The sequence below is a fragment of the Xiphias gladius genome, chromosome 24, assembly GCF_016859285.1.
Source record: "Xiphias gladius isolate SHS-SW01 ecotype Sanya breed wild chromosome 24, ASM1685928v1, whole genome shotgun sequence".
NCBI classification, from domain to species: Eukaryota; Metazoa; Chordata; class Actinopteri; order Istiophoriformes; family Xiphiidae; genus Xiphias; species Xiphias gladius.
Window position 1 is genome coordinate 17,906,048 of NC_053423.1, and position 10,509 is coordinate 17,916,556.

At 39.6% G+C, this 10,509-nt stretch overlaps 1 protein-coding gene across 1 annotated transcript in view; it reads right to left on the minus strand.

Annotated features, from left to right (window-relative positions):
- The window catches only part of LOC120786243 (oxysterol-binding protein-related protein 10), a 77,405-nt gene extending 71,105 nt beyond the window's left edge, over positions 1-6,300 (minus strand). Inside the window, exon 1 of the mRNA XM_040121555.1 lies at positions 5,683-6,300. Coding sequence (XP_039977489.1) covers positions 5,683-6,176 — 494 coding nt within the window. The 5' untranslated portion in view covers positions 6,177-6,300. The remainder of the gene's footprint in view (positions 1-5,682) is intronic.
- Between the last annotated feature and the right edge of the window lie 4,209 nt (positions 6,301-10,509).

The following is a 10,509-nucleotide window of genomic DNA, read 5'->3' on the forward strand; positions in this document are numbered from 1 at the left end:
TGAAAATCAAAGCAATACATATCCTGGCTTTTGGTATCTAATATTGGACAAGCTCCAAAAATGCTAGATCCTACATTCCCCACAATGCAACTCTAAAGCAGATTTCATCTGACCCTTTCTGCATCCTAAATGTCCACTTCTTTCAAACGCCACACATCCAGTTTGTAACAGTCTTTCTATTGCAGTTTTTTGAAGAAGACTTTATACAACTGTGTTCAAAGGCTGAGTCGTAATCCTCCTGAAATGTAAACTGAACTGAACACACGTAAAGTGTTAATACGTGTGTGCGTAGAACCAAAAAATACGGCTACCTAGCACATTTTCTCTGACACAAACACACACACGGCACCTACACAACTTAACAGCACTTCACTCTGACACATGGCCACCCACACAGTGGCAGAATTAGCTCCCCTCAGGTCCGCTGCCCACCACGACACCACCTGCCAAACACACACAATGTGTCCCTCCACTTGACAAATCCTGGAACGTGACTGACAACAGTAATTACTCCAACACCGTCATCCGCCAGACACCGCCTCTCCTCCTTCAGATGTTTCTATATTTAAAAGCTGCAGGCACTTTGAGATATTAACTGTTTGTAAATTCTGACCACAACCTGGGAAACGACGGACTGTCCAGATTCTTCTCTTCTTCTTCTAATGGGTTTAGAAAAAGCCTGATATAAGTCATTTTGAACCAACCAAAGGCTGTCGTTTTCTAACCTTTTTCTGCTCATTTTTTCTAAATTCCAGTTACCGTGTCCACCTCTAGTATAAATCTAATATACAGTAGTTTATACAGTATCTTCGTTAAGGTATCCCATGTGGCAGAAAAAGCACGCATGATCACAGGGACTAATGGAAAACTGGATTACACAATATGTGGACAAATGTAAATAAAGTTTATAAAACTGAAACCTGCTTCCACTGTTAAGTCAAGGGTATTTTAAGACTAAGACGTGATGATTTTGATTATTAATGTTTTCTGACGTCGTGAAAGGTTTCTTTACATCGATTTCCCTTGTAAACACAGACCCTCACTTTCATATTGTTTAATTTAAAATCTCAAAAATGCTTCTTTTTCCTGTGGAAATCATATTCTTCAACAATATATATCAAAATGTCAGGTTTGCATATGGTTAAAAAAAAACAACTGTTGTTTGTACCTTAAATTCTCACACAGATGATTATAAAAAAAAAAGAGGAAAGCAACTTCAAGTTGCTGTTATGACTCTGGAGTACAACTCTTAATAGAGAGTGAATCTAGAGCAGGTACTTAAAAAAATGTCTATGTTAAATTGCAAAAAAAAAAAAAAGGAAAAAGCACAACTCAAGTGTGTTGGTACAGAGCAAGTGATCCAACTTGTGGTAATCTGCAAACACTACCACTTCAACATGAAACTCATTGGATTTTCACAATAAATGCCACGTCTCCAGCTAATTTAAATGATGATTTCGACCTGTCTCCTCTCCTGTAACAACTCGTAGAGCATTGTCACACACTGTCTTATACTGTGGTTTGTCATATAATAAAAATAATCCATGGAGGTTGCACTGATGTTTTCATTATGCCTGTTCATTATGTAGCCTTTTCGTTGTCCATACTGGTTGGAAATTGTTTTGGAATTGCACGCGCAAAAACCACAAAACCTGCTCCGATGACTTCCGACCTAAAACTAATGCGTTAAATGCAGTCACAATTACCTTGCCAGCTGTTCTACAAATTAAACTTTTAGAAACAGCAATATTACTGTCAGACCCATTTCCTTGTATTTTCAGAGTACCTCGTGACCTCCAGGTCACATATTTTCTCCCCCCAATGAGCATTTCTGTAAGAAAACCAGTTCTTAAAGTTTTTTTTCAGCGAGTGACATAATGGCTTTGTACAACATAATGATAACAGGACTCCAGGAATCATTGTAATTTACTCATATACTGTGGGTTTAACTCATCTTGATTTCGGATGAACAACATAAACAACACTGCCTCGATTAGTCACATCCTAACTACGTGCTTAGCTCAAAAAAAAACGGCATGAAGCAAAATATGAGTAGTTAGTGGTTTTCCTTCCTTCAAAAAAAAAAAAAAGGAAAAATATAAATTAATTTGAACTGTCATTGTGTTCTGCTAGTTTGAGAGATCAAAAATGGAAGAATCTTATAGTTATAATTAGTAACCTTAACAGTCGACCTAAAGGTAAAATAATCAGTTCTAACTAGTAGGTAAGAACTGTAACAAATCAGAATCCATGCGCTCACAAGAAACACTTGATCCGACTGCACACTGAAAAGCTTGTCAGTTTGAGGCTACATTTTCAGGATGTTTCAGTCAGTGCTCGCTATCTACATCTGCACATTTACTCGAGCTCGAGGCCCTGGCCCCAGCTCAGGTCAATGAACTGAAAGGAATCTCTCCTTGAAAGCGAGACCTTTGCCTTTAGGCGCTTTAAGATTGAAACGGGAACAGGCGCTATCACAAAGAATAAACCGATCCTGATCAAAACACCCTGCTCAGTATATTATTTGTTGTCCTTTTTACCCAAGTATTCCTGTGGGTGCATATACAGATCCAGTTCAGTGCGTCATGTGTCTGTCAGTTTAATAGGAGAGCAAGGAGCAGCCGTTCGTTCTCTCCACCTCCGCCTCCCTACCCCAACCCTCTAACATACACTGGCTTCCAGCCCAGATCATATACACCAGCGTCTCTAAGCTTCCTTCCTTTATGCAGCACAACAACAGCGAGGCACTATACGTGAGTTATTTTAGCTTCTATGTGGGTTAAAAAAAAAAAAAAAAAACAAATTTAATTCCCAAATCACACTACAGCTGCAGAAAAAGAAATCCTGCATAATTCATGTTAGCTGTGCAGGAGTTTGGCGGTGTACAGGAAATTCGCAAGAAAAGGCTTTCTGTTCCTCTAAAAGAAAAACCCAAACCACAACCAGATGTTTCGTATGTGGCTGGCAACAACAACAAGTGCATTCTAGAGTAATATTTTTAAATTAAAAACTCACTCATAGCCTCTCATGAAAACTCTCTCAGTATTCGGGTTTCGGTGTCTGAGTTGAGTGAATCAGACAGGACAGGGAGCAAACCCATGAATGCTACATGAGGTGCAGTCACACAATAATGCGCCGCTGTGACCTGGATTGTTGTCGCTGAGATATTCTGTACTTCTTTATGAAAGAACCTCAGACAACCGCAGGTAATATCTGTTTGAAGCGATAACATAAATCAATAAGGCTTATCAAAGACCGCATTGACCTGCAACAGGCAGCACATAGTGGAGGTTGAATACACATAAATGTCCTACATGCTAAGTCACCATTTTATTAGGTACACCTGTACAATCCAATGCCACAGCCCTACAAGAAGCACTGTCTTTATCAATCTTAAAACTAGATCTGCAACAATTGGTCAATGAATCAATAGGTCGAGGGACAGATGGACTAGCAGCTATTTCGGTAATCAACCAATCACTTAAATTTTTTTTTGTGCAAAAATGCTAAACACTCTTGCTCCAGCTTCTCATTTGTGAGACTTGCGAGCTGCTTTTTCTCCGTCTGCTGAGACGCTTCACTGAACATGTTAAGGTGACTGAACCCTTGTTCAGACAAAACAAGACATCTGAGGGCTCAGTTGGAATTTGTGAAGGGCATATTTTCATTTTGTAGACAGAATGATTCATCGATGAATTGAAAAAACAATCAGGAGATTAATCAATAATGAAAATAATCGTTAGTTCAGCCCTACTTATAACAATTCAGCTCTGTGGTACTTTTTTGACACTGAAGTGAGTAGTGATGTTTTTGTTTGTATTTTAATGATAACGGTATTTAAGAGTTTTAAAAATCCAATTATTAAAAATCGACTGATACTTGTTGTTTTTTAGCATAAATATAGACAATAAACAAACATTTTTTATAATGATCCCTTAAAGCAGCTATGATTTATATTTTTATAACAATATTATATCAAATGACAATGTGAAAGGGGTCACTTGTAGTGATGAATCTACAGAGAATTATCATCTGAATCTGCAGCTCCTCTTGGCTTTACGGAGCTTTATAGCGAGTTTCAGGTCACCGTTTTTCCGTCTGACCTTAACTTTACTTGTTTGGTTCACTCTCACTGCCCTCATAGCATTGTTTTCAGCCACAGCAGGCAGATGTTTTCAGGGAAAAAGCTCTAAAAAAAATAAATAATAATAATTAAAAAAAATAAAAAAAGACTGTACCGTACATGTTCAGCAGGAAACAGCAGACAGACACAGTTAAGAGATTAGCTGGTGAACATAGTGGAGCATTTAGCAGCTAAAAAGAGCGAGATATTTCCCTCAGGCTTTGGTAGAGACCAAAATAGACTTGAAAGAGGGTCAGTATTGGACTTATAATCATCAGCTGACCGGAAACACACTTCCAAATGAATGCTAATGTTTCTCCGTAACTGACGGAAGTGTAATTTAGCAACTGTTTTCTAACAACGTGGCCACATCAGCTTAAAAGGAGATATGTCGGTGTTGTGTTCGCAACTTGTTTGTGCTTCCCCCAAGTGGCTAAAAAAAAAAAAAAAAAATCTGTTGTTGCAGGTTTAAATTCGGATGTTAAATTGCGAGCAGTATTTTAGAGCTGCCATGATTAGTCGATGAATCGATCAGTAGAAAATTAATCACCAACTGTTTTCATAATCAATTAATCATTTTATTATTATTTCATTTTTCTAGCATAATACCAACATTACATTCGCTGTTAGCATCGTCCTAGATGCGAGGATTTTATCTTTTTCTTCTGTGCCCTGTGCGACTGTGTACTGAATATCTTTGGATTTTGGACTGCTGGTAGCAATTCAAATACATTTTATAGACAAAATGATTAATTGATTATTCCAAGATAATAATAATCAGAATAAATCAATAATAATAACATAATGGTTTGTTAACAGTACATGGTGTATCAATATAACAAATGAAATCCAACACAAATAGGGCTGCAACTGAGGATCACTTTCCTTATCAATTAATCTGTCTATTACTTTCCCGGTCACTTGTTTGTCTTTAAAAATGTCAAAAAACAGTGAAAATTGCTGTCTGCAACTTTTCAAACAACTCAAAAGACCAAAAGGTATTCAGATCACTGTCACGGATGACAAAGAAAGCCACAAGATATTCACACTGGAGAAATCGGAGCCAGTTAATTTTCAGTACTTTCACTCAAAGAAGGACCCAAGCAAATGATCAGTCTCCAAGTACAACACCACTAAATCTGGCCTAAACAATTACTGAGGCGTGGGGTCAATATGTCTCTAATCAATGTCAACCCAAAGTGAAGCTTATACAGTTTCCAAAGACGTGCTTTAAGGCAGGCACCTCTGCAAATTCCGCCCTCTGGTTTTTGGAGATGCTGGTGTTCGTTTGACTTATAATAGTCAGCAGGAGAGTTCATTAGCAGGCCTGCGAGCCTGCGTGAGAGCTTTGGATTTAAACCCCCCTCAGCCTTCCTCCTCCTCCTCCTCCTCCTCCTCCTCCCCCTCACTGTGACGTGGTGTTAAAAGTGCAACGTGGACGGGGCAAATAACAACACGGAGCCACAGACACCTGAACCCCCAGTGAATCGTGTCCAGGCGCCCAAACGCCCCCTCCCAGCCCCTCTCCTCTCTCCACCTAACTCCATCCGTGTGCTCACCTGTTCTGCCAGCCCTGGATCAGGTTGGTGTATTTGCTCAGCACCCCTTCCAGCTGCCTCTTGCGCTGCTGCTGCTGCTGCTGCTGCTGCAAATTCACGCTGTTCCCCAGCACAGCTCCCCGGGCGCCTCCCGCTCCGGCCGGGCCGCCCAGGGAGCCGGGGCTGTGCGACCCGGTCCGGCCGCCGGGCTTCCTCGCAGACGAGCTCCCGCGTTCCGCGGAGGAAGAGTTGGTCTTGTTGGTCCCGGGATGCGGACTGCAGAGCGTCTTGTCCATCCTGGCGACGGGACGGCGGAGCAGCAGCAGCAGGAGGAGGAGGAGGAGGAGGAGGAGGAGGAGGAGGAGGACAGAGAGGGGAGGAGGGGACAGGGATGGACCAGAGGCAGCGACAGCGGCGGCGGCAGCAGCAGCAGCAGGGACGGTTTCAGAAGAGCATAAGTGTGAGACAGGTCGATGTGTGTCCGCAGAACTAAAGCAGAGGTAGTGGATCTGCATCGACTGCGCTGCGCCGGCGGTTCGAGCGTCCCTCAGTGCGCGAGAAAGCTGACATATTCCTCGGTGGCGTTCGTGTCCTGCCCGCTCCTCTGCAGTGTGCGGCTGTGTGGCACTCCGGGTCTCCTCCGGCGTTTTCCTGGTAGGAAGGGGGGAGCAGAGTCCGGACACTCCCACCCCACTCTGGACCTGCCCCCCGGATATTACAGAGCGATGCCGTTATACACATCATCATACCAAAAAAAAAAAAAAAAAAAAAAAAGCCTTAGATGAGTCATGTATGAGGCTGATACACATCAGGACTTTCTTTACGATATTTTAGAGTAAAAAATGGCAGAAAAAGATCACATGTACATTTATGTATCATTTCTATACATTATTACGTTTTAAAAGCTCAACATTCGTTTGTTCGGAGAATATTTCTTTGCTCAGAGTGAATGGGCTGACGATACATGGACTAAACCAAAACTGCATAGATTTAGGACGATAAATTAGAACGAATATAGTCCTGTCATGTTCTGCCTCTGTATTTCCTGTTTTATTTTGAAAGTAGTTTCCCGGTGCGTCTGTTGGTTCGTTTGCTTCCCGTATTTGTGTTTTCCCGCCTTTTTTCGGATTGCTTGTCCCGCCCCAGTTCATGTCACCTGTGCCCCACTGTCTTTCTCCTCGCTAATGTGTTTAAGTCTGTGGTTTCCCTTCACTCCTCGTCCCCTCCTTCCTGTTTCTCTGTGGACTTTCTACCTACGTTGGCCCGTCTCTGTTTGTTCCTGGTCGTGTTGCCCGTTTTTTCCTTGTGTGCATCTTCCTGTTGCCTGTGTCCTAGGATTCCTGCCTGCCAGATGTCCACCTGACCGACTCTGAGCCTCTTTCGCTTATCAAAAAGTTACTCGGCTCATCCCACCTGCCTCCGCGTGAACCTGCGATTTGGGTCCTTTCCTGTGTTCCTGGCTTCTGCCATAACACTGAGAATAACGTAGGCTGAGGCCACACAATTTATATGAAGGGCAAAGATCTTTATGTGGCCAGGTGAGCTTTGGTATTTTGCCGTTTGCGGTCGATACTGGATGGTTTGTCAACCTGGAAGAAAACAAATTTGGATTTGTTCAATGTTCTCTCTGAATGATATAATAAAATAGTTCCATTTGGTTTTCTTTTGTCCCTTTTATTGGGAATTGCTCAGTACTTCAGCTTAGTAAGATAAAAACAGACTTTGTAAATATGGATGATGCATTAAGACATATGAAACATTTAAAGCAGACCGTTACCTGGAGAAAGCCTGGGATGAGGGATTTTTTTTTTTAAAAAGCCCTTCAACAGGATAAACTGTAGGTATGTACAGTATATGCACATAAATGTTATCTGAAAAAATGAGAAGTACTCATCATGTTGTTGCTTTTGTTTTTTTGTTTTTTTTAATGTGTAACCATAAAATACGTGTTTTGTGAAACAGCTGTGTTTTGTAATCCCATGTGGGCCGGGACAGATGTTTGGCATGGCACAGAAATAAAAAAAATATATATATATATATATATATATATATATATATATATGAGAGAGAGAGAGAAAGTTTCATTTTGTCCCCTTCTTATCTCTGGAAGGTCCCTCATAGAGAGAGGCAGTGACATGCCCTTCATGTCTACGGTAGCTGTGCCAGGCTTAGACAGCTGAGCAACTTCAAATGTGTTTCAGGGGACATTTAACGGCTTTTTTTTTTTTTTTTTACTGGAAGTTAAACAATTCTGAGTCCATGGAGAATTGATCTTTACATTATACTTGACAACATTTTAGCCTCAGAATATTGAATTGCTCAGTATACAGTAAAGTAATATTATAAACTGGGCTGCCCTAATTATTATTTTCATTATCGATTTAAACTGCTGGTTATTTTCTCAATTAATCGATTAGTTGTTTAGTCTTTAAAATGTTGTAAAAAAAAAAATGGTGGGAAAATGACATTTACAATTTCTCCAAGCCCACTTTCCACTTGTTTATTGACAAAATTCCAATGTGTTCAGTAAATAAAAAATATTGAATATTGTCAGGGATGGAGTCCTGGACTTATTTCCATCAACGTGAATCAGTCCACCAGCTTTTATAGAGATGAATAAGAAATATTATAAAATATTGGAGGACCCAAGAACTAGAAAATCATACCATTTCAGCACAAATTTTTCATCACATTAAAAAATGGCTATATGTAGGGAATAAAGAAAAATTTAGACAAAATATTTATCTTAAAATCTATTCAGCATATTAAGAAGATAGGGAGGTAGATCATCATTTGATAAATTCTTCAGTGGATATCAAAACTGGATGTAATTTTTTATATCTTTTTTTAGTTATATTTGTGAAATTTTATAAATTTGGGACCCGTTATATGTCCTTCAGATATACAATACATATAAGATACATATTGTTTTATATTTCATCACAGTGTTATGTAATCTATTCACATATATATATATACACACAATACCACCATGACAATCCAGATGAAAAGGACACGTTAATGAGGACCAGACTGAGGAGCATTGCAGGCTATTAGAAATAGGCTGAGATTGCGCTGAGGAAATCGAAGGCAAAACTCGATGAATCTCCACAGGGCACTTAAAAAGAGCACGGATAGATTCCTTCTGCTTGTCAGCTGAGGCAGCCACAAAGCAAAGATCAATACAGGAGAGTAAAAAATAAATAAATAAAAAAAGCCCCTGGGCAACCAAGAGTCAGTGGTTTGTTAAAAGCTTGTGCTGAGAGTCAAGCCCGGGTCAGCTGCATTTCATCATGAGAGGTCAGGGCAGTTTGACTCTCAGGCCTTTGTTATTAGGTTTCAATTTAAAAATGTATAAAAATTATAGGAAAATTAATTTATCATGTTCATTTTTCAACTTAAATGACCATTGTCTAAACCCTGGTAAATTCCTTTACCTAATCCATATATGAAGAGTTCACAAGAGTTCACAAGAGCAAAAGTGCAAAGGATTAAACTGTGAGTTTATCTGCTCTAATGTAAGCCATAAACGTTAGCATGTCCGGCTAACTACCTTACTAGCCATAGTAGTTGGGGGGGTCTAGTAAGGTTATCAGTAATTAGCTAACTGTATTATTATATGAGGTTACATTGCCTTAGATTTTTCCAATCTCAGCAGTTTTTTCTCATTCTCAAATCCTTGTTTTTTATTTGTAAAAGTGACACTTTCTGTTTGAAATCATGAACACTAAAGCATAAATCTAACCATGGTGTTGCTTGTCCAAGTATCTGTTTTCAGTAATAGGGTTTCAAACTATACCAGGGCTATTTTAGGATGAATCACATTTCAATTACAATTAATATTACAAATCTAATATAATACTGTACTATGAATTATGGTGGTTCTTTATTTCAGTGTCTTCTACACGGATCATCAGCTAATGAGGATGCTAACTTTTTGGGACCTGTTAGCTTTGCCATCAATCTTTCAGCATTTCATCCACATTTTAGACCCGTTAACAGACTTATTGTTTTGGAATGAATCAGCTAAAAAAATTAAAAAGTCTCTTTTTCCAGCTACAGCTGAATCTGCTAGAGTTATTTCAGCAGACAATGGAAGGGTCATTTCCTGTTTATGCATTGAGAAGCCTGCATTTGTTTATCTTGTGAAATCGAACACCCATTTTTTTTTAAAAATACTGTGAATTTTGGTGGTAAATCTGTCACGCTGTAAACTGCTCATGCGCTGTGAGACATAGCAAAAGTAACTAAGGGAGAGCGGGACTTAGAAAGTGACCCTGAATCTTTCGCGTTTTGTTCCAGAAGTAAGAAAAATTCTTTCAAAATCCCGCTAAAAGTTGTAACTTTAACTTTAACTAATAACTAAAAATACTGCCTTGGAGCAGAGCCTTTCTTAACAGTGTGGCTTGCTTCATATGTTTAGATAAGAATGGTAGCTTTTTGGAAAACGATCTAATATCATTGTTTATTTAATACTTCTGTTTTTCAGCTCCCTTTAACGAACTCCATTTCTCATAAGCGCTAGACGTTCGCACGTTAAACATCACGGCTCAACAGAAGAGGTGTCACAATCGTGTCATGTCGTTTAAACTTAGCAGCCATCTGGGGAAAACTTATTAACATCAGCCTCCAACTTTTCCAAAAGTTCCAAAAATTTCTGACAGCGATGATATCTCCTGCTCGGTGAAAATGAATAGCTACAAATACTTAAGACAACAAAAGAAGCTAATTGCCTGTTTATCCGGTGTGACTACAAGATTAGCCCTTGGGCTGAGCACCTCGGAATAATGCAGGAACGCTCCAAAGTTGTAGTAACGGCTGTTTTTCCTGGATTTCCCTTTCTGCGTG